Here is a 27,571-nt window from a genome sequence, read left to right on the forward strand (position 1 = left end):
ACATCCTTCACCACGATTCACAGAAAACTTTACCTCTATTTATAAAGGAAATTATGCTTCCACTCACTCTTCGGTTTGAGCAAAATCTGTTTAGTTATTTCAGTTCTAACATAGTAGCAAAAAATAATATTTGAAACCCTATTCACGTCTGGGAGAAGTAATTGCTTACACATTGAAATTAACTGAGCAATTATATTTTCAGAAAAACTAGTCCTAAGAATCAGTATTATCAGACTGTAATCAAAACTAGTTGAAGTAAAAACATAACTATAACTTTCCTATTTCAGTTTAGCATTTTTTATTAAATTCAAAGAAAACTGTAATTACTGAGGGCATTAATTTTTATGCTTTTGGTTTTTGTTTGCTGACTAGGTAAGTATGCTACATCAGTGTGTATAATACTGCTTTAGTAGGAAAACTGTTATAAAATGCCATATTTACAAGTGCCTTTATAAATTAAAACAGCCCCCTGAACCTTTCAGTCCTCAAATTCAAGGCAAATCTGAAAAAAAAAAAAATCTAAACAAAACCACAACCATACTGTTAATCATGTTCAAATCGTTACTTTTAGAGCATTGTTTGTATGACTAAACCTTAACTAATACTGCCTAACATAGAAAGGAATCCTCACTGAAGTGTGAAACTAAATATTTCTGTTAATGCACTGAACACTAGCTACAAGGCATGGAGAGATATGGAAAATGTGTCACTCAATTTCAGTAAATCTCTTCAAACCACCCACAAACCAGAACACTTGTGTTTTTTTCAGAGCTAAATATAGTAATACAAAGCCAGAAAGCTGAAAGCTTCTTGCCTGTTGTTTAAACACACATACACACCACACTTAGTAATGTCTCATGTAAAAAAATTTTCAAAAATAAAATTTCCAGTTCTTCTGTAGATCTATGTAACATACTTGCCTGCAAAAGCAACCCTGAAAATTAAACTTCACTCGTAAATACCACTCTAAATTCTACTTTCATCATCCCTTTTGCAGTAAGAGTAGAAAGCAGTTTGCCCTACCATGTGCCAAGGCACTGGGCAGGGCAGCTACTTCTCTCGTGCTTTATGGCCCCACCTATCAGGTATTGATCAAACTGCACAGTTATATCTGGGCCGCAGTTTTATTCTCTAACAATGGGAAAGATGCAGGTATAGTAGCTGGATGCTGAGAAACGCATCTTACGCTTATGCATGAGACTCAAAAAGTCTGCTCGCCTTTCATGATACCAGCTTGCACCCTCTTGTTTTTGTCTGACCATCTTCACACACCTACCATTACGTACCTGCTACCCCAAAACATCCAGTCTCCCCATGACACAGAACTCATGCTGTGATCCCTCTCACCTCCAGGGATCGAGTTAGTGGATCCTACCATACCCCTCCCTCTTGTTTCAGCTGTATCTTCCTTTGTTGTTCTCTGTCCTTGCTTATACATAGCACCTACTTTCTCTATGCTGCAAGCAACTAAGACTGCCCTCATGGCTTGCATTCAGACTTGGAATTTTGCTGGAAATTTGTGAAGTTAACTTTCTAGTTCTACTGAATCCCAGTCCATAACCTCAGTCACCGCTCATCTCCATTGATTTATTTTTGTACTCCTAAAAAAGCTGCTAATTCCAAAACTTTTGTGGGGAAGGAAGAGGCACAGTTGTTGTAAAAGAAAAACATTCACATGAGACTCACAATAAAAATCTTTCCCTCGCCATGATATTAACAAGGACTTCTTACGTGCTTTTTACATATTACCTTGTATTTTTCTGGCCTCAATCTTCCCAGTTACTTTACACTGCATAAAGATATGGCTAAGGCTTATAACATGTTTAATAAATCGTAAAATAAAGAAATTTAGCCTCACTTGAATCTAGATTCCCAACACGAAGTGAGCTACTGAAAACAGAACAATCAGCCGTCTTCCAGCTGTTCTAAGAAAATATCTCAGATCTCACTTGAATCCTATTCTGTATTTACCTGCTTCTGCCCTTATTTTTATTATAAACGATTCTGTTAAGACAACTTGTTGTACAGAAAATATTTAAACACTGTCTATAGTGGGAATTTCACCTAAACTCCAGAAGTGATTCTGAAAGTCAGCATTGTAAAAATCAACCCCCACCTATTTCAGTGGTCTGTACCAAAGTCTAGTTTGAAATTCATTTTTCGTGCTCTCCTCTACACAGTGAGGTGATCCAGTCTTAATTCCCTGGAGTTTTTTCTCTCTTGCTAGCACTAACTCACATTTAAAAAAAAAAAATTTAATTTGAGATCCTATAACCAGATCTCTAATGTTACTGCCTACTTTATTAAGGGCATCACCATTTTCTGAACTGAGTATTTTATACAAAGAGAACCATAAAGCAAGGTACTTGAAAAACTGTAAAAGGTTCAAACACCAAAATAATTTAAAAATATTTCCACATAAATAGATATTTTTATTATTCAAACCACATACATAAATGCACTTACTGGAAACAATGCAAAGCATGCTTTGCTTACCTTTGAGAGCTCCATTCCAGGTCCACACTGTTTGCAGAGGATACAGTTTCCAGTGTGGTCCCTAAATTCTTGCTCTCTGCAATCTCCAGTCTCACAAATAACCCTATTTAACTTAAAAAAAAAAAAAAAAAAAGTCAACTCACTAAATATAATTATCTGTGATTAACATGTAATTTATATAAACTTTAAATCTGAGAAATAAATTTGTTTCTATCTTAAAAAAGACTTCCTTCATTATCTAAAGATTTAAATATGGCAATGAAAATTAAAAATCTATCTCCAAATATGGATAAGTGGCCTGAATTTTAAAGGTTCTTCATACCGAAGGTCTTGCCATAATTTTACAATTTTTAGAAGACCTGCTTGATATTTGGCACTTGTGAAATTTCAAGACACTTAATGTTTGAACTTGACTTTAGGTTCCTCACCTTACTTGTCATTATGAAAGATGGACATGACTGTTAACTAAAGCTACAATTTTCATGACAGTAAGTTATGTCACATCACATTATATTGCCTTGTTTCATCTCTTTGAGATTTAAATTTTTTTTTAATGATGCTATTACAATTGAATGAATAAGATAAAATCTAGTCCTTTAAACAGAAATATTTAGAGATTTTAAAAGGTTGCTCTAACCTTTTGGAAACTTAAAGAATATCCCAAACTGGTATGAATACTGGATATTCTAAATTTCACTATCGCTTTATATTTAATGGGACAAATGAGAGAGAATCTAATTTGTGCCTTCAAAGGCATTTAAGTACATTATCTGACCAAACCAGAAACTAAGGTTATAAGAAATACCATGAACAGTAATATCAGCCATGCAGAGTCTCAGTATAATCACTGGAATCCTACCCAGGAGCATTTGCAAGCCCTGTGAGCTCCCTCAATAGAATTTAAAATTAAATGACTGCACAGAATCATAGAATGTCCTGAATTGGAAGGGACCCACAAGGATCATCGAGTCCAACTTCTGTCCCTGCATATGACAACCCCACAGTTCACACCATGTATCTGAGGGTGTTGTCCAGTCTCTTCTTGAACACTGTCAGGCTTGGGGCTGTGACACCTCCCTGGGGAGCCTGTTCCAGTGCTTCACCACCCTCTGGGGGAAGAACCTTTTCCTAATGTCCAACCTAAACCTCCCCTGGCACATCTTTCTGCCATTCCCTCAGGTTCTGCATATAGGCTTCCACCACAGAAAGTGGTTTCCACAACTGACACTAAATTCTTACTTGTGTATTAACTTTTTCAGAAGGACCAAAGCCTTTCTGACAGCTGTGAAGCATTAATTACCCTTAGTTCTAGATCAGGGGTGTCAAACTCATTTTCACTGGGGGGCACATCAACCTCACAGTTGCCTTCAAAGGGTAACTACTCGTACATTTATCCAGTCCTAAAATTACATTCAGCCCTTTGAAGGCAACCGTGAGGCTGATGTGGCCCCTGGTGAAAATGAGTTTGACACCCCTGTTCTAGAGCTTGTCTCTGCAAACCAGAGTTAAAGTACGCTTAGGAGGCAATGTAATTGTGTGCTATGCCATGTTCTGTCAATAAACTGAATACTCCAAACTTCTAAACTATGTATATAGCACACTGTACTAAGAGATGGTCACTGCAAATTGGTGGCAACTCTTGTCATCCCTCTGAAGTGAGGCAGTACCACCTTCATAGCACTATATTCACCTATATTTCCTGTCCTAGTCCAAGCCTTCTTCTATGAAGAGGCTCACAAGGTAAAAATTTTTAATTGGATGTGGGGAGTAGTAAGAAATTATACAAATCAGTTGACCAAATTAACTTTAAAATTGATAAAATGCATATGCAATTGTCTGCATATACTTATTTAAGACTTCTAGTGTCAGCAGTAATGTTTAAAACTAAAGACACCATTCCTGTATCCAAAATTCTTTTTTTTTTTCAACATTTATCCTGGGAGAAAAAATAACAAAAAACAATCTTACCAAATATGCTAGTAAAATTATGAACATCTTCAGTTTATCTTCTCCTTGTAATACTTTAGCATCCATTTCTGTCTCCCTAGGAAAAAAAAAAAGAAAAAAAAAAAGAAAAAAAAGAGGAAAAAAATCATTATATTTCACAATGTTGTTTAAATCGCAAAAGTCACATCCATGTCATTCAGCATGTCAAAACATATACCTGTTAATGTCATTAAAATATTTCAGGTGGGTTCCTGGAACCTAAACTACAAACATATGCTTTGAAAATCATGTCCTTTTTTAGAAGATAAGGCAATATACATGAAGTTTCTATAGGCTTAATTCTCAAAACAAGAGACTGCTATCTAGACTAGGGAACACAAACATTTGTAACTCTAAAATCAAACATCTCTAACACATCTTTCTTGTGTGTTAGATGCCCAACTAAGTACCTGATCAACAGACAAAAATCAGTTTCTTCAAATATGCCACGTATCAGCCAAGTTTTAGCTGATCACAAGACTGTTCCCTCTATGTTGCAATGTGGAGCAGAATGAGTTTACCTAGTGGCTAAAATAACCTATTTCATTTTGCAACAAACTGGAGGCATATACAGGATCTGTATCTACCATTTACCTAAGAGATACTGATTTCTAAAGATGTGTTAACATGATTGTTTATTGTCTGGTAGGCAAAGGCTATTATAGACGACATTTTAAACTGCAAAACCAAATCACATCCTAGGGCAGACAATTTTTATCATGATCTCAGACAAACACGAAAGAAGAGTCCATATGGCCTTGCTTGGTTATTTTTTAAAAAGCAGTAACAAACAAATGATAGGAAAAAAAACCACAACAACTAAGAAGGGGAACTATTAAAAACTGTCATGGAAAGGAAGATCTAATTTGGGATTAGGTTTTTTTTTTAATTATTGAATCTGCACCCCCAAAGTCATTAAGACTATTGTGCTGAGCCAACAGAATATTTTTTTCTCTGCTTACTTTCCTTTTGCTTATTTGACTCTTTGTGTTTGCTTCTGGTTTCTTACATTTTAGTTTTGTCAGTTACCTGGAAATGCAAGTGTAACTTTTAGTCCAGAAATCCAAACTATATAGCAACAATAAAAAGAAAAGAATCCAGTTAAATAAGATGCTATTTGAATTTGATCCTAATTTGCATACCTTATGAGACAGTAATATAATGCCATTGCTTTCAGCTGGATATGGTCTATTTCAGAGCTTAAGGACTGATTTAAAAGACAAAATAAGTAATTTTATCATTTAAGAGTAGAAGAGATGGACAAATGAAACAATAGAATCCAAAACATAAGGAAAGTCGTATAGAAAGCTATTAAGAACAGTTGCAAAATGCTTTACAGTATGAAACTATAACAAGCACAATACACTTCAAAAAATACACAACCAGAATGAGCATAAACTACAACTAACACACAATTTCAGATTTTACTGCATGAATACCCTTATTAATGATTTCAAATTACAAGAAGAAAGGATATTTCAGTGTCACCATTAATATCTTTTAAGATAAGTTGTATTTTGAAGTGTAAAAAGAGCTGAAGTCTGCTAGGTAGAACAGAACATACAAAGAGATGTGTCAGGCAGCACTCTATAGGAAAGTCAAGATTACATTTTTATGGTTATTTCCCACTTAGTAATGGTAATGGTCTATGGGACAATGACAATTGTCAGATTATATGCATGTCAACATGTTTAAAAAAGAAGACATACCATCAAGAAACGCAAATACATACAGATAGAGTATTTGACATGGGTTGCTTTTTCAAGTCTGAGTTAAAAAAAAAGATAAGCAGAGAAACATGAAATGGGAAATCTCAGAAAGAATTCTGGATGACCCAAATACAACAATTTACTTTAAAAAAGTATTGTAGAACAAATGGAAAAATGGAATGGGAGAGTCAACAAGTTTTAAAAGTTACTAAGTGCACAAAGTTGGCATGAGAAGCTGAAAGTGCTAATGCTGAAAAAAATAATTAGGTATATAAGAACAATACCATTTCTAATATTAATAATAGCAAAGACCAAAGAGTGGACAGAGACAATAAAAATACTGTTAAGGGAACTCAGAAGAATCATGCTGAAACAAAAATAATTTGGGAGAAAAAAAACCATTGACTTCTTGCTTTCATATAATGGCATTCAGTGGAAAAAATTAAATACTTTCTATGGTTTCTTAGTTGCTATAGGAGGCAAAACTTTACACGAGCATGCAAGTGAAATAAAGCTGTAAGTGTAACTGAGTTGCTTAGAACCGAATGTCAAGTGATTATTCTAAGTTGTATGACTTTACAGTAATTACATTCCTTAATAATATTATCATTAAATAAATAAAACATAGCACAGTTCTAATGTAATTATGAACTTCTATACAATACCACAAAAAATAGGATTCTTTATAAGGTTAAAAGTATGTTTCATTTTAAACTTTAGGATTTACTTTTGCTTCTGAAAATAGATGTGTGACATATTAAAAAGAAACTGAATATTGTAATAATTGTCTATTTTATGTCAAGTTTCATGTGGAATTATCAATACAAATAATATTGTGAGCTGTACTGATCTAAAATATGAAGTTGTGGCATAATCTAAACAGGCTGTATTTTTTTCTGAGCATATCACCTGAAGTATAGAAAAATAAAGAAAATAAAGAATAGCCAAATCATCTGGCCAGTAGATTCAGTAGTCGGTAGTAGAAAGTAGTACGGAATAACAAGCAGTTTTCAAAGTGTTACTGGTCATGCTGACAGCTTGTATTTCGGTTTTGGAGTTGTCATATCGGTATATAAGACAATCTTACAGCAAGTACCTCCAAGACTGTTAGAAAATAGAAAGCATGCAGAGAAGCATGCTGTACTAAAACACATTTTGTTGACTTAGGTGTGAAAATTTTATTGCACCTGTGAAATATTTTATATTTAAAAGCAAATCTGCCTTTATAACACTCCTGCCAAATCCAACACCTTCAAACATCAGGAGTTCCAAAATGCAGAGTAAATTTCCAAACTCAGGTGTTTTAGAAGTGGCATCAAACTATCATGGACTTCTCCAACTCATCTACACATTTTACTGAGCTTCACATTTGTTGACTGATCATTATGTGTATGATGCAATCTCTAAGTCTATTATATGAGATATCCCCTAGATAATTTGTATTTTATAATCATCCAGTCTTCCAAAATGAGCTTGCAGGTCTATGGGCCTTAAGTTTCAGTGCACTTCAGTAGATTTAGTAGCACCAAAACATATTCAAATCGTTTCAGGAGACCTGTATGAATGCCTCTGGTGACATTGTGCTTATTGTCCCAGTGCCTACCAAAAAACAGACAAAGAAAGACTAGATACTGGCTCTAACATCCAAGAAAGAAACTAACTGATGTACAATAAAAAAGAAACATTGTTAAGAGAGCAAAAAATAAAATGTTTCTTTTTATGACAACATTTTGATAAAAATAATGCAAATGGGTTAAGGCACATCAGTAACTCATTATATTGAAAGCAGGTCCCAAAGGAGACATAACTGTGCCAGCTGCTTGTTTCCTGTTTCTGTCTCCAGTTCGGTTAAAAGCCCTGCTTAAAAGGCAGACACTGCAGCACTTAATAATAGGTTGCCATTGGGTAAATTTGTTCTCTCTTGAAATCAAGAGGCATTACACTGATGTCTGCTGGACACAAGCCATTCACCTCATATGCATTCAAGAACTAACCAGAAGAAGTTTTTGCCTCTAAACTATGTGTGACCAAATAGAAGTTCAATATATTTAGATATTATTGGTTCTTGTCCAGATACTGATATTTGCAATGCTGAGTTCAGTTACCCTTAATTTTATTAAATGAAAACCAACTACGGACACATTTTTTTAAGCTCAGTACATCATTCCAAGTGCATCTTTTTAGGTTAACAGTAATACATGTGCTCAAAATACTCGGGGAAAGCCATCATCATTGGCGATGTCCTGAACTCAAGACACAGAACTGCCATTAAGAAATGTGGTTGCATAGTTTTAAGGTTGTGTGGGGTCTACCATACGTATGCATACAGATGGCAACACCAAACAATAAATTAGGAACATGTATTAGGTTGGTGCAAAAGAAATTGTGGGTTTTGCACTGTTGAAATTCGCCATTTGCTATTGGAATACATTCTGAAATAAATGTGATGTTATACATCATTTTAATGCACTTTTCTCACTTTATGCTTTTTTGCTAATGACTTATTACTTGCTGTTTATTTTATATTTATTTTAGACTACGATTATGATATCAGACAAAAAAAACTAATTAGAGCGATTTTCTCATTCAAGTTTGAAATGGGTCATAAAGCAGTGGAGACAACTTGCAACATCAACAATGCATTTGACCCAGGAACTACTAACAAACATACACTGCAGCGGTGGTTCAAGAAGTTTCTTCAAGGGGATGAGAGCCTTGAAGAGCAGTAGCATAGTGGTCAGTCATTGCAAGCTGACAATGGCCAAACGAGAGCAATCAAAGTTGATCCTCTTACAACTACATAAGAAGTTGCCGAAGAACTCAGTGTCAGCCATTCTACAGTCATTCAGCAATTGAAGCAAATTCGAAAGGTGAAAAAGCTGGATAAGTGGGCGCTTCATGAGCTGATTGAAAATAAAAAAAAAAAATGTGGTTTTGAAGTGTCATCTTCTCTTATTCTACACAACAACGAACTATTTCTTGATCAGATTGTGACATGCAACAACCGGCAATGACCAGCTTACTGAGTGGACTGAGAAGAACCTCCAAAGCACTTCCCAAAGCCGAACTTGCACCAAAAAAAAGGTCTCAGTCACTGTTTGGTGGTCTGCTGCCGCTCTGATCCACTACAGCTTTCTGAATCCTGGCCAAACCATTACGTCTGAGAAGTGTGCTCAGCAAATCGATGAGATGCCCCAAAAACTGCACCACCTGCAGCCAGCACCAGTCAACAGTTCTCCACAACCACAGCTGACTGCATGTCACACAACCACTGCTTCAAAAGTTGAAGGAATTGGCCTATGAAGTTTTGCTTCATGCACCTACTGACTACCACTTCTTCGAGCATCTCAACAACTTTTTGTAGGGAAAATGCTTCCACAACCGGCAGGATGCAGCATATGCTTTCCAAGATTTCATCAAATCACAAACACAGATTTTTATGCTACAGGAATAAACAAAATTATTTCTCATTGACAAAAATGTGTTGATTGTAATGGTTCCAATTTTGACTAATAAAGAAGTGTTTGAACCTAGTTACAATGATTTAAAATTCACAGTTCAAACCTGCGGTTACTTTTGCACCAACCTGACAATAAATGTACCATGGAAATAAGAACTTCCAGCCTTCCAGGATCCTCCAATCCACTGACCTCCAAAATTTACTCCTATGTTTACTTGCTTGGCTGAGCAGCAGTGATCATTCTATTTCAACGTCAATCTGTCAGAAAAATATTTCTTCCTTTTCTCCAAAAAATAAAGCTTAACCATGAAAGACACATCACCTCAAGACTCCATGCAGCATCATTAAGTTATGGCCTGCCTGCAGGTTTCTCATACATGTTAGCATCAAAACTTCGAAGTCTACATCATCCGTCTTCTAAGGGAAACTTTAGAAGAGGTGAAGGGTCCCAACTTCAAGTTCACTTAACTTCCCTAGATCTTATAAGTTTCCCATATTTTATTTGACATTCATACCTGTTGACCTCTTTTCATGCTCCCTATAACACCAGCAAAATGTACTCTGAGCAGTTCTGGATAAGAAAGAGGGATGAATGTATAACCATCTTATCTTGCCAACAGAGGTCTCTGGTATCCAACGTACAGGATCTCAGCTTCCTTCTAACTGCCTTGTTTCCCACCTGCAGCTGTCAACTGCATGCAATAAAGTGACAAGGAGTGGCAGATGGCTTTGGCAGAGTCAGTGCCCCATAGGCAAGAAACAAGAGAAGGGAAAGTATTTGTGCTGCTGCAATGATAAAAACAAAGGGAACAAGTTAGGGACAAGAACTTCTGCTACAGAGCTACACTTTGTTATTCTGTCTCATATTCTAAAACACCTTCCCTTTACACCCTGATCACAACCCTTGTACTCTTCCCATTTTTTAAGTAAATGAGGTCTTGTAAGAACACATTTGCTCCAATTGCTCTGAGAAGTCCCTTGGTGGGGAAAAGAAATACTGTCAGCTAGGAATCATTCATCACATTACATATTGTGTTGAATAAATCTGTATTTTTCAGAAGCTGCCCTAAATGAAATTGTGCAAATTAGGCAGCTATGAATTTATTTCTAGTTTTGTAAAGACAAAAGATTAAAGTTGGGATATCATCAGTGATAGAAAACAATTACATCTATTTTAGGGGCTGAGGGAGGAGAGGAAGGAGATTTATACAAAGTCAGGAAATATTTGTGCCCTTTGTGAGTACCATATGCTTTGAGTTATATTAGCTGAAGTACCTGATTTTACAAGAATAATGGTGATAATTTAACACCCCAAAGCAGCATCTCTACAGTGTCTTCACTATCATATACAGCATTTACAGAATGCATTATATCCCAGCGTCTCAAAAAGAGTATAATCTGCAAAACTTGAGAATGTGCTACATAATTCATCTCGTTTTGCTACTTACAAACAATGTTCCAAATCCATGCTGGTAAAACTATGTAAAATAGCTTTATCATCTATGTTCTTCAACATATCCAGACCATCATTAGAGTGAAATATCATAACAAAGGTGCAATGTGGTGACATTTTTCCTACACTTAAACAAAGCTCTCTAGAGAATTAGAAACTGTGATTCACAGAACTCATAATCCCCTTGAAACTGATGAGACTACTTGCATAATGAACAATTCTGTGCTTCAACATCAAAGCTGTGATAAAAACATGTTGCTCCTTCTGCTTAGTACATCTCATGCATCTCAAGTTCTAGCAGACACTACTGTGTTAGATGAAACCTCAGTGCAGAGCTGCATTTGTACATGTTTGCACTTAGATATGTGAATAATACAATAAAATGAGAATGCCATTAGTACATTCAGATTTCATTTATATCGAAGTATACCAATAGTTCTTTTGCAACGTAATTTTTAAAAATCTTAAATTACAAAGCACTGAGCTGGTTAACACATTAACTATTGCAATGGTGCAATGCCAATGCATTACATTTATCCAGCCACCCTTTGGTGGTTTTGGATAGCATGCAATGTCTTAAAAAGCACAGACGAGTTACTTTTCTCAGCATTCTCTGTTATTAGGATTGCAACTGCAATTTGTGGAAACTGAAAAAAGTAATTTATTGCCTCTTTAACTGACAATTTAAACAGCTTACTGAACTAACTATGAAGTCTACTTCTAAAAAAGAACAACCTCTTTGCTTAGATGGTAAAAAGCTTCCAGGTAGCATCCCTAACCAGTTTTACACATGATGGGGAAGGTGTGTTTTAAAGACATTATGCAGTAGTTAACAAACCTATCAGATTAATAAACCTAGGGATTGAATCAATGTGACACTTTTACTCATATTAAGTGCTACTGGACCCCTTTCTTAATTTGATAAAAGCACTCATTTAAAGTAGTTGTAAGTATAAAGGTGGTAAATAGGTATTGAGTATCAAGATTTTTCATGAACATTAGGTAAAGCTTTCTGTCCAAGTTCAGATTAACAGAGACAGACATCAGGAAAGGCAGTCAAACAACCAAAGGTTTTTCAACAGAACCATAACTGGGGCTTTTCAACCTCTTACCAGCAAAGAGAAAAAGTTACTAGCTCCTGTTCCTTCAACTCCAGCTCCAAAGCTGTTTGAAGCAAACTTATTCATGCAGTAGACACGAGAAGAGCTAGTGAACACGAAAGCCCAGCTTTCAGGACTTTTTGTTCGCCGCACTCCGGAGCGCGGAGGAGTTCGTAAGGCTGTCGAGCTCTGCAGAACCAGCAACATCAGCCGCAACTCCCTTTCGCTGCGCCGTGCCCTTCACACCCACCGCGGGACGCCTAGGGGCAGAGGGGCCGGCTGGAGAGCGGCGGAGCTGGAGCCATCTCGGGGAGGAAGGGATCCAGCGGAGCCCTCCCCTCCGGCCTGTCTCCCCTCGCCCCGCAGCCTGCGCTTTTCTCGGAGGCTCATTCCCATCAGCTCCTCCCGCACCCGGCGGGCCCTACGCGCAACAGGGAGGCAGAGCGGGCCGGTGCCAGGCGCACGGCGGGCTGCGGCCGCCCAGCACTTTCGGGTCAGCGCCCAGCCAGGCCGGTGCCCCGGGGGATGGCGAGGGGAAGCTCCGCGGAGCCCCGGGGAGCGGAGGCGCCGCTGCTTCCCCCCCGTGGCCGCGCCACTCCGCGCACCTTCACTTCAGAGCCTCCCTGTTGCCCGCAGAAGGGGGCGAGGCGGCGCCCCTCTGACAGAGGATATCGGCCAAGCGCTCTCCGGAGCTGAGGGGACTGTGTCCACCCAGCTCTCCCACACACGCACGCACCCACCTGCCGCGCCGCGTCCTGCCGGCCGGCCGCCCGCACCGAGCAACTCCCGCCCGCGCCGGCTCGCCCCGTCACCCCGGCAACGCCGCGCCGCTCCCCGCCCTCCTGCGCCGGAGGGGGCCGGGCTCAGGTGACCGCAGGCAGCCAATCAGCGGCCCCCGGCCCACGTGCCCCGTGGCGAGGAGGCGGTGGCGGTCGGGCGTCGCACGGGCCCCGCGGCGGGGAGATGCCGTTACCGGCCGTTACCGGCCGCCGCCACGGGGCGCGGGAGGGGCCCCGCTGCCGCCTCCTCTTCTGTGGGGACTGCCCGCCTCCCGCTGCCGTCTCCTCCCCGCCAGGAGATGTGTGCCTGGTGCTGAGGGGTGGGGTATACCTTGCAGGGTGGTGTTAAACCAGGGTGGACCGCGAATGAGGCGCTCTGGTCCCTCTTTATTCTGTCAGGGATGGCGGGGGCTTGCGGAGCGCACCGAGGTGGTGCAGTGCGGGCCGCTCTGTCTCCAGAGGCAGCCTGGGCTGTGGAGCTACATCTTTGGTGTGGCTAATCTCCCCCAGCGTGAGCCCTGGCTTAGAAGTGCCATTGGCTGGCTAGCGCCGAGCTGTTGTTAAATCACACAGAATCACAGAATGTCAGGGATTGGAAGGGACCTCGAAAGATCATCTAGTCCAATCCCCCTGCCAGAGCAGGAACACCCAGATGAGGTTACACAGGAATGTGTCCAGGCGGGTTTTTGTCTCCAGAGAAGGAGACTCCACAACCCCCCCGGGCAGCCTGTTCCAGTGTCTGTCACCCTCACTGAGAAGAAGTTTCTTCTCATATTTAAGTGGAACCTCCTGTATTCCAGTTTGTATCCATTGCCCCTTGTCCTACCATTGGTTGTCACCGAGAAGAGCCTGGCTCCATCCTTGTGACACTCACCCTTTACATATTTCTAAACATTAATGAGGTCAATGTACCGGGCAAAACCCTCTGCAGCCGTTCAGAAGGTGAGTGTAGGAGTCCTTGTAATTTGCCAAAGTCCTTTCTGCTTGTTCAACCCAAAAAGCACAATGGAGGCCCTCTGACAACACACTGCAAAGTTCTCTCCAAAGTACTTTTTTTCCTGCCATCTCAGATTCTGAAATATTTTTCCATTCTGCAGGTAACAAGTTACCCAGCTATGAGCATAGTGTCAATACGAAATGCGAGTTCAGAAATCCAGCCCTTCACAGAGAATAAATTGTTTGCAGTCACTGGAAATGGTGTACTTTACTGCTACTTACTGCGATGTGAATTAAGAGCTCTTCTCAAGTTAGTGATGCTCCAGGACTAGTGAAACCCATCCTGGAGACACTGGTGAAAGAACTGCTACTGCAGGGATTTTACTCATTAGCTTTACTTATAATGAAAAGGTTAATGATTTGACTATGGTTGTATGGATATACTGGGAAATGAGTTATGTCCTGAAGAGAATAAAGTAATGGATATACTTGGCAGTAAAGCATTTAAAATAAACAGAATTTTTTTGGGAGCTTCTCACAGAGATAACATTTTGGAGTTCACCAGCCACGTGGACTTCTGTAAAAACAAGCAGTGCTTACTGAAATACAGCAAGATGACTGAGAAGAGAGAAATTGTTGCTGCAAAATTAGTTCTTTTCAATTAAAAAAAAAAAAAAAAACAAACTAGCTTGGAATTCATGGTGGTTTTCATGTAATTATCTCATAAAGGGCCTTCAAAGAAGAGTTTTGCTTCAGGACCTTTGCCAGAAGGAGATTTGCAAGAAGCTGGAATTTCAGTAAGGAATGGCACAGTACGACACAATTGCAGCGCATCTGTTGTGAATGGCAGCTGCTGCACAGCACTGGGCAGGCTGCATCCTCTCGCCATTTACGGACAACTGTTTTGAATGTTATCTGTTTTGTGTAGACACCAGTGAGATGTATTGCCTGAGTTTTTCTAAGTGGAGTCATCATGTCTGTTCCAGATAGTCGTTTTAAAGTAGTATGGTTAGACAAGTGTTTTAAAACATCCCAGGATTCCTGAAGTGTTGACTAAACACTGAAGATTACCATATACAGAAACATTAAGACTTTCTCATCAGATGGGGGATTACTATGCCAAGGAATTAAGACCAATATGTAGTCTGTAACACTGAAACTTAAAAGTTGAAGTCCCTGTTGTTCCATGTGAAAGATTTCCTGTAAATGTAAAATGGATGAGTTAATCCATTCATCATTGAAAGATGTTGAAAATTGCAGGGTTTCTTTTGTTTTAAATCATGATGTTTCTTCTAAGGAAATGGAAGAAGTGAACTGTTAGAGCAACCAGTATAGATGCAAGTATAGAGATTCTCACTACAGTAGAGAAAGCAGAAAATAAATATTTGGAAAGTAGTTTCAGCTGATCCCTTTGATAAGACTAAGTTGCGTGACATATCTGATGTGGAAGCAGAAATTGTACAGCAATAGGAAGTTGTTATCTCCATATCTCAAATGCTAACACAGTTCCCCCAGTCAACTGTGAGATAGATCTACTCTTGTTATGACAGCTGTTGGGAACTGGTGTCAGTATAACTGCAGTATCTTTTGATAGTCTTAGCTATTACAAACCTTAAAATATGTTTGTGATGTTATCTAAGACACACTGTTTGGAAATGGCTCTATTTATAATCAGAAATTGCTCAAGCTATTTTAATAAATAAATGAAGATTATATACTTGTGAGTTTCCTAGTCAGATTTGCTTGAAAAAGCATTGTGAACTTTTTCTTTCTGAAGACTCAAGCCTGGGGATTAATTAATGTTTATACAGTACTTTGTAAAAGCAAAGCCACAAGTGCCAATAATTATTATTATTTAATCTTCAAAAGTCAGATCAATGAAACTAAAGTGTCAGAGAACTGCTACTTAAAATAACAAAAATGCTGAAAATCCTTCTCCACCCCCATAGTTAAATATGTCCAACTGTCCTTTCATTTCAGTCTTACATACAAATATATATTTTTAGTGTAAATGGATTAATGCCCATCTGTGCTTAAATATATGGGAAGATTACCTAAAATCCTAAGGAATTTTTACAAAAAGAAAAAAATCTTTGTTTCTGAAATACATTTCTAGGGCCTGAATATTGCAATATTGATATATGTAAGTCCTACTCATAAGTGTAATCTATCTAATTAACCGGTATTACTTCCGTGTGCAACTTTACCCATTTAAATGATGGGTCAGATCCTTATAGTGATAGTTTAATTGTATTAGATTCACATAGCTATTTTGACTTTGGAGGAAAACGAGTCCTTATGCTATTTTTAAAATTTGTTTCTTTTTCTACTTTACAGAAAACAGAAGTGTCGTTTAGAAAAAAATTTCCTCAGAAAATAAATGTACATATTAGACAACTAGCAAAAAGCAAGAGATGATTGGAAAGGTAGTGAAGTATGAAATTAAGAAACCCATATTTTCAGGGTTAAAACCCCCCATGTTTCAGTACATCATTGCCACTTTAGGCAAAGTATTAAATTTTGCTTTGGCTATGCTTTAAACAATATTCTTCCTTGACAGCTATACACAGATTATTCATGCAGTGCTAATTACTTTCCTTATAATGTAATTGACTTGTTAAGTCAGAATATGAATGAATTGGTGGTATAGAAAACTAAATGATACCAAGTCAGGCCAAGTTAATCTGTGTCTGGCATATTATCTCTTGATATTCAGTACATTTAAAATTTATATATACAAATATAAACAAAATAAAGTTTGCAGACTGACTAATGAAAGCTGACTACATTTATCTGGGAGTGCTGATAACTTAATCTTATTCAGATGCAAGCAGACTGTTAAAATCTGGGTTTGCATGTTGCTGTGGTGCATACTGAAATATGAACGTCTTCGAGGGTCCTATGGACTGATAAACCTCTTGAAGAACAGTTTTTGAACAGTGCTGAACAGCTATCAGTTATGCTGACTTTTAGTTGCAATTTGTTAATAAACAGATGTGCTTAAGTTTATATGCACTTAAATTTAGATGTAAGAATATACATTTAAAGGCAATATTTCAGAAGAAATCAATATCCACCATTAAGACTAGATTTTCAAAGAGCTCAGCATCGAGAATGTTGAACTTCTTTGCAAGTCTGGCCCCAGTTATGGGTTCTAAGTTCTTCTGAAAATCTAAATTATATTTAAAACCTACAGAAGAAGGTTGAGTCTTATTTTAACAGACTAGCTCCAGTTACAGACACAGAACACTCAAGGACTTGGCCCAAACCCACACAAAAATTTGGCCCTTTGAAACTGCAAATGCATAGTGAATAATCCTAAATACTTTAATGATTGTTCCTTTACAATGAATTTCTGGAGTAGATGTCTTAAATTTTCTTAAACACAGTACATGTTCAGAAATATGAATATCAGGAACAGAATACAAAATATTATGAATGGAAATTTCTTCACTGAAATAGGAGCAAAACATCCATGAAGTTCAGAAGAACTAGGTGTTTGGTCTAGATAAGCTTAAGATTTCTTTAATATCTTTATTTAAAAGCCTTAAACGAAATTTCTATCATCAGATTAAAACGTTACTTTTGTTATCAAGATTTCTTTTTATATGGCTTAGTTGAACTATGATCTCTCCAATACTGAAATAAAACGATTTCTCTTTTGTATATAAGGATGTTGTTATATTTATAAAGTTACATCAACTTGTGGGAGAGGAGGCTTTTTTTATCTCAAGTATAGAACTATTAGGATTAAAAGTGTCTGAAGAAGTCACAGTTTAATAAATGCACTGAGAGCAGATAAGTATACAGTGTGTAGGAAATCTGGATGGTCTTTTCTTAGAAAATAAATACTCTTCTAATTCATGTAATACATTAGAATATAACTTTACAAAACTATAGACAGTAGGACTGAGCAGTGCACATTGAAGTCTTATATACCACCAAAATATTGAAAAAATATATTTTGCTTCAGTTTTCAATTGTCTTTTCTCAATATAATTCCATCTAAGAGTTGCAAATCAAATGCTGCGTAAATTATAAATAATCTTTTTGAACTTGGTACACACAATGATATTACTGTTTATGTGGACTTTATAATTTCTTAAAATCTTGCAATACAAAACTGTGAAAACATACAAAATCCAGTACCTGTTGTCTGATGAAGTTTTCCAGCGCCCAGGCTTTCTGCAGCTTAATTTCACACTGCCAGAGCTTCTGTATTAAATGCTTTTACCTCCTTAGAAAAAAAAAAAAAAAAAAGAGTATGTCAGCACAAGCCCAGACGAAACTCCAAATCCGGGAAAATAAAATTAACCGTGCAGATCAAAGGCAGACGAGCACTGAGACCAAATGCCTGTAATCTGATCAGTGATCAGTTGCCATACATCAAAGGCAGTGCTTTGGAGAGGAAAAAAAAATAAAAAAAGGCTCCTTTTCCAGCAGGTAGTTACACTCTTAAATTCTGCCTTTCAGTACTCTAGTTCTTTTGTTAAAAACCGGTCACTAGCCTTTTTTTTTTTTTCCCACTTTCCTTTCTTGTGCTGGGAGAAAGCACACGATTCTGAAACGCTCCGGGTTGAGTGGCTGGATCTGTAGCTTTTGAGTTCCCAAGCTGTGTTGTGGATTGTGTGTTGGAAGCTTTCCCCAGTGCCAGCGGGTTCCGCTTTATCCCTTTCATCTCGCAGAGCTGCAGATCCCATGACATCATTCAATGCTGTGGGACTGGTTAGAGAGCTATAATACAGCCTGTGGGGGAATACAGCTCCAGAGCAACAAGAGTTTGCATGATTTCTAATCAGGTTAGTCCATTGTAATAAACCCAGGGCTCACGTCAAAGGTTTCATTACATTAAAATGTCCTCCCAAGAAGGGAGGATAGTGTAGCTATAAGGTTTTCTTTAAAAGATGCTTTATAATTTTATCTGCAACAGGAAGTTGCGATTTTCCATAAAGTTCTGAAAGTCAGGCATGCAGGTCAGTTTGCTAGGCAGCTGTAACACATGACAGAAAACTACTTCTGTTTGCCTCTGCATTGAGGATTTGAGAGGAGAAAATGGTGTATTTTGTGCACTGGAATTGGTTTTCTGCACTGGCAAAATCAAGCACAATAGAGCACGTTCTTAGTCCTCGATTCACGTCCTCCCTGCTACTTACTGTGTGGCCTTTTGCAAATCATTTTATTTGAGCCTTGTTCATCTGTGGCTCATGCTTCCTTTATGAAAACGAGCTGTAAAGCTGCCATAAGTAACTTTCAGAAGCTTTTTAGTATAAGGGCATTTTTTAGGTGGAGGAGATTCAAAGTGGTCACCATTGCATTGTCAAGCAGAGAGAGGATTTTGGAGGGGCTAAAAGTATGTTGACAGACATTCTCTGTGCTGCTGCAGGTCATAGACTCAAGAATTGTTGGAGGATCCTGCGCAGCTGTGGAAAGCAGGAGAATTCTCAATGCTGCTGTGACTTGCACTGTTTCGGTACAGAGGAAATGCAGAAGAAATGTACAATGGAATTTCATTTTCTCAGATTGGAGGCGAGGCTGGCTCTTGGCACAGAGATTAATTCAGCCCTCTCTACTTCAGCTGTTAATAAAACATACAAATATCAAGCAGGATGGCTTTTAGGATAATCAGCTATGTTGAAGATATCACAGAAGTTCTCATAAATGTATACCCCATCCTTTGGGTATATATACACCACATGTGCAGATAAAAGCGATATGAGCATGTCAGCTTACGGTACCATTGGTAGACTCCTGCAAATATTTGCACACTGAGTAACTAAGAACTAGTTTAAAAGGCAAAAGCTAGAACAGGAAATATGCTAATCATGGTTGCCTTGAGCATTAAAAACAAAGGTAAACAATCAGGAGATAATGGGTACTGGATAGTCGAGTGCGAGAGTGATAAAGTAAGTGTCTCGTTGAGATTCCTCGTCCGATGCCCGGTTTGCGGGCTGCAGCCTCCTCCCTCTCTCCGCTGGCCCCCTGCCAGCCACAGGCCCTGTCCGACGCTTGCAGCCTGGGAGCTGCCCGGCCCTGCCTGCACAGCCGTCCCTGCCTGCACAGCCGTCCCTGCCTGCACAGCCGTCCCCGGCCGCTGCCCCGGGCCCTGCCCGCCGCGCTGGGCGCTGCCGCCGCCGGGGCCGCCCGCCCTCCGGCCACTGCCGAGCGGCTCCTGCTGCAGGAGCCTTCTGGATTGTGGGCAGCGCTAGCCAGTGGGGAGCGCTGCGCTTCCTAGGCCGCAGTTAACACTTCCACAGAGCTTTCAGATCGTTATAAGGGGCGCGATATAATGTAGTTTTGTTCCTAGTTGGACATAGTTTAAATACTGTTTTGGATCGTCTATGCGGGCTGGCTTTTTTTGGGATGTTCTGGTAATTGAGATGGAGGTGTTGCAGGTGTAAAGGAGTATCATGCAGGTAATGAATCCAACTTTCAGGAATATGCTGCTGGAAAAATCTGTAAACAAACCATAAATTTATCTCTTTCTCTAATTTCCACTTCCATCTATTAGAAACAAAAGAAAATTATCCAGGACACTTCCTTCTGTTTTAACATTAATTTGCACTCTTCTGACACACAACTTCCCCCTACTCAGTGGAAGATTTTTTGATAACAGTCCCTTTGTTGCTTTCATGGTAAAACTGGAAAGGCTTATGTTGAAATATAGTTTACGGGTGAGCTGTACAGAACTGAAATAACCCTTTTCATTTCAAAGATGCCTTTCTTTAAGAACAATACTGGTCTCAGAAGGCACCTTTTAGTTCTCTGCATTTTAAGCAAAAGCAAGACCTGAAGGTCTTTTAGAGGTCTTTGATCTTTCTTTTGTACATATGAAAAAGAGAAGTAAGGTTAATTATTACCAATTTAACCTTCTAAAGCTTAAGCATTGCATTTTGCATTTATGACACTACATTTTTACTGTGGAGGCTGAAAGCCTGAAATATCTACTCTTTCCTATTCTACAGCTTCCTCAAAATCTGTTCAGAAGTGTGTAATAATAATGTTGTCAATATAATTCAGTATTTTTCTATCGGTTGATGATAATCTTTTCTCCTTACATAAAATCAGAATAATAGGCACATATTTGTATAAGGCCCAGAACAAACTAGTACCAGGGCCAGAATTAGAGTCTATGTAACATGACACTTCACTTATACCTTCTGATCATCAGCTCGTGCTTCCTCTTGTAGTCACTAATCCAGCAAAGCATTCAAGCACAAGTGGTCTGATTAAAATCCATTCGACTACTCACTAGATGTTTGATACTAATCACTGAAATTACTGGGGTAGGATCTGACCTGAAATTACTGGAATTGGGTATCCAGCTTATATTCACTGTTTAGGTATCTAAAAAGCTTTTATAGAAGTACTTGTTTTTCCTGTATGAAACCAGAGAGGTGTCTCTGACACCCTGCAGAGGGAGATGCTGTCTTCCTAATTCATTGCTTAAACTTTTCTGTGCTTCGAAAGAATCTTCCTTGAGAAATATTTGGTGAGTTTATCATTCTCTTTTTACTATGTGAGGACCTCAAGCTGTTAAAGAGGTCACTTCATTTTTCTCCTAAAGATCAGGCAACAATTAAACAAAGCTTAAGTTGGGCAGGTTAGATCCCATTTCAGGAATTTTTAGGAAAACAGAACAAAGCCCAGGGCTGCTATTCATGCCCAAATTGCTTCATTGGTTCAAAGCCATAAAAGAACAAGTCAGCTGACAGAAATTAGAACTTTCTGGAGATGTTTCTTAAATGTAGCTAAATCTTAAGAAGAATTCTTTGGGGAAGAAACAATCAAACCTATCAAACTATTGACAGCGGTTATACAAACCCCTGTCCCATGCCAAACAATGCTCTTCTAGTATTCACGCTGTGCCTAACATACTTTATCATATACATCAAACAATTTACCATATTGCTTTATATACATGCTATCTGCACCACGTCACTGTACCTCTTATGTCACCTTTCCTCTGGTTCAGTCCATAGGACCTCCGACCAAGGTTCAGAGAAGAGGTCAGAACTCACTCATCATAGGAAATGCAGTGCCATCATTGCAGCCCACTCACTGGCTGTGCAACCACTGCTTGTGCTACCACAGACTTTTGAAGTGTGGCACAGATACTGGATATCCTGTCAAAAATGCCACACCAGCAGCATCAGTGCAGTTGCAAGCTTTCATCATGCACATCTACTAGGGCATCTCTGTCCTGGTGATCACTGATGCGCTGCTGATTTACAGAGATAGAAGATAATTTTCAGAGTCTTCTGTGGCAGGTCAGCTCTGGCTCTGAAGCAGTAGTTGTCAATCGAGGCCCCAGTTTTAGTCAGAAGTGCTGATCATCACTCTTCTAAAGGATTTGGGAAATTGTTTCATGAGAATGGTCAGTCCTGTGGTCAGGAGAGATGCTTTGAATACCCAAATCCATCCTCCTACATGATTTGGATTGCCATCCCAATAAAAGCGAACACCCCGTTTCTGTCTTATCGCATGAGTGTTGTTAGTCCATGTATTGCTGATTCTTACTCCCACTCTCTGCTGCAGTGCTTACAATCTCCTTGATAGTCATAAGGTTCGTAAGAACTTCGACTACAGCACCTTTAGGCAGAAAAATCAAGACCCTTTGGCATTTCCTCAAAGTCTGGCTCACTGTTGTCACAGAGCATGTCATCAGACTTTCCCTAATCTGCAACAGTCTGCACAGTTCTTGCAGAACAACTCGTTCTAGTTAACACTAGCTTAGAATGTAGCCCCAGTAGGTTTCGACTTTCAGGGAAAAGCCCTGTTTGCCATTTATCTGTACTTGCAATGGCAGGCCTTTGACCTTATGACTTATGAGGAGAAAACAGCTTTGGTTTGCCTCTCTTTGGTCCTGAATTTTTATTGCTGTTTGTCTGTGTTTTTTTTCCTCATGGGTCTTCGTAGGATCCAGTTTGGGCTGGTTTTCTTATAAGTACCCTAAGATCTAAGTGAAATGGAGATTTTTGGTTCTTGGCTTGCCAGGTGAATCACTCTGAGGGAAGCCTCAAAGGCATTCCCGCATCTAGATAATGTGGGACGTTGGGAATTTGGCTTTGAGGTTGTCCTCAAGGATAATGTAGATGCACCCTGTAGGAAGTATTAATTCACCTGTGATTTGGAGTCAGAAGTTGCAGTTTTATTTCTGGTTCTATCACATAAGTATGACTGGAGATGAGTTACTTTTTCTCACTGGGTTAGATCTTCAGTTGTGTAAGTAACAGCTAAAATTTAATCAAAGGAGCAATGGCAGTTTATGCCATATGGCCATCCAGTCATCCCCAGCATATCTACTTCAGATAGTGCAAAACAATTATGTGTGAATTCCAAACCAAAATAATCTAGTTTTGGAACTTCAAAAGTTTCTGTATTTAAATTGTTCTTGAAGAATAATAAGAATCCCTGGGGCACTAGTGCACTTCTCACTTCACTGTGCAGTGAAATTTCACAGCCCTTAGCTGTCCTTAGACACATCTGAGAGGTGAATCAACAGCATGAGAGTTGTGTCTCTGTAATTATTCCTAATTGTTTCTTTAAATGAAAACATAAAGTTTCTTCTATCTTCCACACTGAGTTTTTCACTTGTACTGAAATGGTCCCATGCCTGTTAGGGTGGATGAAGCTCTGCACTAGCCTGGAAGCTCTGATAACACAGCATTCTTTCCAGAGGTGCTGTTGGAGTTGGGTCAATGAACCGACTTCCCCCAAGGCTGTTGGAGCTTTATCAGCAATATTGTTCATGTAGCTAGAATGAGAGATTTGATATACCTGTGATTTTTAATTTGTATTTCAGAAGTCAATGGATGTTTTTACGCACTATATTTTTAGCCTACTTTTAAAAAGATTCATGTACTTAGTAGCATGCCCTTCTCTTCAGAGCACTTTATTATTTAGCCTTTACTCTTCCAGCATGGTAAGGTCTCAACCAGGTTATGCCACATTTTGCTAGATGTTGCAGAAAACAGTGTAAAAAACCAAACATCCCAAATCCAAATTTAACTATTCTATAGAAGAGACAAAGAAAGCAGTCTAAGTGGGAAGGAAGGGAATGGAGAAACCAATCTGATACGTGCAATTAACTGATCACGAGTAGAGATCACAGCTGGCCACCTGCCTAGTTGTTGTCAAAACACATGTTTAGAAGTATTCCCTTAAGGCAACTCCAGCAAAACAATTTCTAAGAGATCATGAAGTTAGTTTCAACTAAAAAGAACGTTCTAATTCTAGACAAAATGATATTTAAAAATACTTATGTCTGATCATAGAAAGACTGCAATCACATGACCACATTTCTATCTTCAAACATCAGTTTTGCCCTTTATTTTCACTTTGTAGTTCAGAATTTTCCCCATTTGAATAAAACACCCTCAGTCTATCTCATAGATCTTATGTTTCTTGTTTCCTTTTCTTTTTTTTCCTGTCAATCTGAACCAGAACTGTCCCTCTTTCCCAAACTTTTTTTCCCACATGTAATCAAAAAGAAACTAAGAACATGTTTACTTACTTGTATTACTTTTTTAATCAATACTGCATTTTAAATTGTTTTCTAAAATACTACTTTATGCCAGAGCTTTGATTCAGTGGCCTGTTTTGTTAAGGCATACACTTGTAGAGATATAGTAGATTCTCAGCTAATGCTTGTAGTTTCCTGTGAGTCGTATCAGTACAGACCTGCTAACGATACAATTCTGCTTCCCCTGATTCATGATTACTTTGGCATCTGGGAGCTCACTTCAGTAGTTCATGTAAAATCCCATACTGCCTGTATCAAATTCTCTCCTCCAAAGTACACAACATACTGCAAACAGAAACCTAAATTTCTGTGCTGAGCAATTTCAGTTGCGCCTCGAATTACTACGAACTGTGGGTACTTATTCCTTCTGCAGTTAAGATCCTAAGAACCCAAACTTAATCCCTCAGAAGTTGATTTTTGTCTTGAAAAGTGCAAAAGGGGTAAAGAGTTGGTGTTTCTTTAATTCCATCTCTATAACAAAGTGCTGTATGTCTGTTTCCTAAAGCAGGAGACAGTCAATAGAGTTTAAGTATATGCATATTTCTTAACTGGGGCCTAGCCCACATGTTATTTTTGGAGATTTGGACATAAAGAGCCTTTCCTCCAAAGGCGATATAGTAACTGATTTGTAGAGCAACATTAGTGTAATTTTTGGATGAGTTTCACCTCCTAGAGAAAAGTAGATTTGAAGAAATTAAAGACAAGAAGTTGTACAGATTGTCACCACTCTCAACTAGGCAGCTTTGATAAATAGCGCTGTCATTAAGAAGACATCTGAACAGAATCAGTGTCTCAGAAGAAACAGTAACAAGATCTAATCCTTATGAAATTGTCTGCAGCCCCAGTTGCAATACATCATTTTTTCACATATTCTACTTTGAAAGAGTTGACAGATTTGATTATTTTCCTTTTTTTTTTTTTTTTTCCTGGTTATAGATGATAAACTATACTTTCCCTGTATGGTGTGATAGCAGCTGCATCCTACTGTCTATAAGAAATCTTCCATTTTAGCCACAGCCATAAAAATGCCAAAAGAATAAGAAAAAAGTTAAACAAAGGAGCATAAGTTATAGAAAGGATTAGGCTCAGCTGATACTCGCTGCCAGCTTTTTAAAAACAGATGTTGTTCTTCTGACATTCATCTGTTTTCAGTCTAGAGTTCTGTATTTAGTTTGACACACATTTCCTAGCTCATGATTTGTAAAGCTTTCATATATTTTCCCTAGATATATTGCTGCACTTTTCCTCACCTTAAAACTCCTTGTGCTCTTCTAAAAAATAAAGACCTATTAAAAGAATAGTTTAAAACAACCTAAAAGCAAGAGACTATAAAGACTACATGAAGATGACTTAGGAAAAGCAATCATGGGCTCTAATAATATCTACAAAGTAATAATATAAGTGATGAGAAGACAGCTTTAAGATTTGATCAGAATAGGTTATGAAGGTATAACAGAATTTTTTAATCAGGAAAATTCTGTGACAACAGTTTGTCTTAGGAAAGAAATCATAGTCAAGATCGGTGACTATCACCTAATGCATATTAATTCCTTACTGAAATTCCACAGAAAAATCACTTCTTAGCAAGCTGTTTCTTCTTTGGAATGTGAACTTGCATGACAAAGTGTTTTATTTCTTGGTTTGTTTTTGTGTGACATTCTTGCTTTCTCTCAAAATGTTGAGGTATAGAAATGTGGCTCCATTATTCACATGATTTATTCCAGCTTCTGACCTATTCTGTGTACTTTGGTGTTAAACATAAACATTTATCAAGGAATGAACTAAACTTTATAGAATGGCTAAAACCATCAGGAACATGATAATGTCTCTATTTTTCTGCAACTTAACGTCACGCTGTATGAAGCAATTCCTCCTTTTGTTCATTCTGGACCTGGTGACTTCTTGTTTTATTTGATACCCACAAGTTCTTGTAGTAAAATAAACACTTTTTATATTTGTTCCATACTAACATTTAGAATCTTAAGTTTTTAATAATCTTTGCTTTTGCACCCTAGAAAATACTGTTATGAAACTACTGTGTTATTTGGCATTTAGCATTAATAGCTTGCAATTGAAGGGCACCATGGTCTATGAGACATTGGATCCCTGGTGTGTTCCACAAGATCAGAGCAAATGCCTGGACTAAGCCTTGTGTTCTGTTGGACTCCTGCCCAATTGCATGTTCATGCAGAAGTGTTTAGCTGAAAAAAAATCATCTGGAAGCAACTGCCATAGGTAGGTGTAAAAAATGGAGGTATCAAAGGGATCAGATTCAGAAGGATCAGAGGCCTATGTGGGAAGTGTCAGTTGGCCAAAGGCAGCAGCCTGCTGCGAAGGGAAAATCACTTATTTGGGGGCTGGAGATTTTGTAAGCAGGAATTGTGTGGAGATGCAGTCTACAAGATGCTGTAGAATAGGAATGGATCTATAGGGTGATGATGGGTTTTATACTGACATCACCATAGTATCTCAGTAGCAAGTGTTCATAGAAATTTTAGGTGCCACTGCTGTGATAGTGTAACAGTTTGCAGCAATCACAATACAGATCTTGTGTTCAGCTCCTCCTGACTCTGCAGCATCTGGCCCTACACCACCTCAGCCTTTCTTCTGCAACCCAGAACAGACATGACTTGAACAGCCTCCTTTCTCCAGCAGAAGGAGCAGTGGCTAGAAGCACTCTGTGTTCTGATGTCCTTTTCTCTGTCCTTTGAATCACCTGCTGCTTCTCAGAGCAGCCTGGAGTGCTCAGTAGGGAATCTTTATGCCCTAGAAGGGGAGAGGATGATGAAATGGGGTACTGTGGTATAGAAGAGCCAAAGGAGGTGATTGCAGAGGAGATCTCAGTGGTCTGAGAACCAGCCCACTTTGCAGTATTCACCATCAGAAGTTATTTTGAAAGAGAGATCCCAGTTCCTCCGTGAGGCCAAAGTGACTGCTCTGGAATGGCACAGACCATTTGTGCAAAAGATTTTAGTAAGACTGAAACATTTATGACTTCATGAAAACTACTTGGTACAGATATCACTGAAAGATTTTTGAAGTATCACTCATCACTGCTACAGGAAAAACATGTATGAAGGGATCTCTGAGAATGGTTTCCTCTTATTGCTTAATGATCTTTGCCATATTT

The 27,571-nt window shown here is 38.6% G+C and overlaps 1 protein-coding gene across 3 annotated transcripts in view; it reads right to left on the bottom strand.

Moving 5' to 3' along the window:
* The window catches only part of TNFRSF19 (TNF receptor superfamily member 19), a 63,420-nt gene extending 44,864 nt beyond the window's left edge, over positions 1-18,556 (bottom strand). Inside the window, exons 1-3 of one of the 3 annotated variants that reach the window (XM_082060081.1) lie at positions 18,069-18,556; positions 4,465-4,540; positions 2,497-2,607 (exon numbers count right to left, since the gene is read on the bottom strand). In XM_082060081.1, coding sequence (XP_081916207.1) covers positions 2,497-2,607; positions 4,465-4,530 — 177 coding nt within the window. In that variant the 5' untranslated portion in view covers positions 4,531-4,540; positions 18,069-18,556. Of the gene's footprint in view, positions 1-2,496; positions 2,608-4,464; positions 4,541-12,940; positions 13,059-18,068 lie in introns of those variants that run through there. The other 2 variants (XM_082060083.1, XM_082060082.1) reach the window with 2 other exon arrangements.
* Between the last annotated feature and the right edge of the window lie 9,015 nt (positions 18,557-27,571).

Source organism: Streptopelia decaocto (genome assembly GCF_964273445.1).
Source record: "Streptopelia decaocto genome assembly, chromosome: 1".
NCBI classification, from domain to species: Eukaryota; Metazoa; Chordata; class Aves; order Columbiformes; family Columbidae; genus Streptopelia; species Streptopelia decaocto.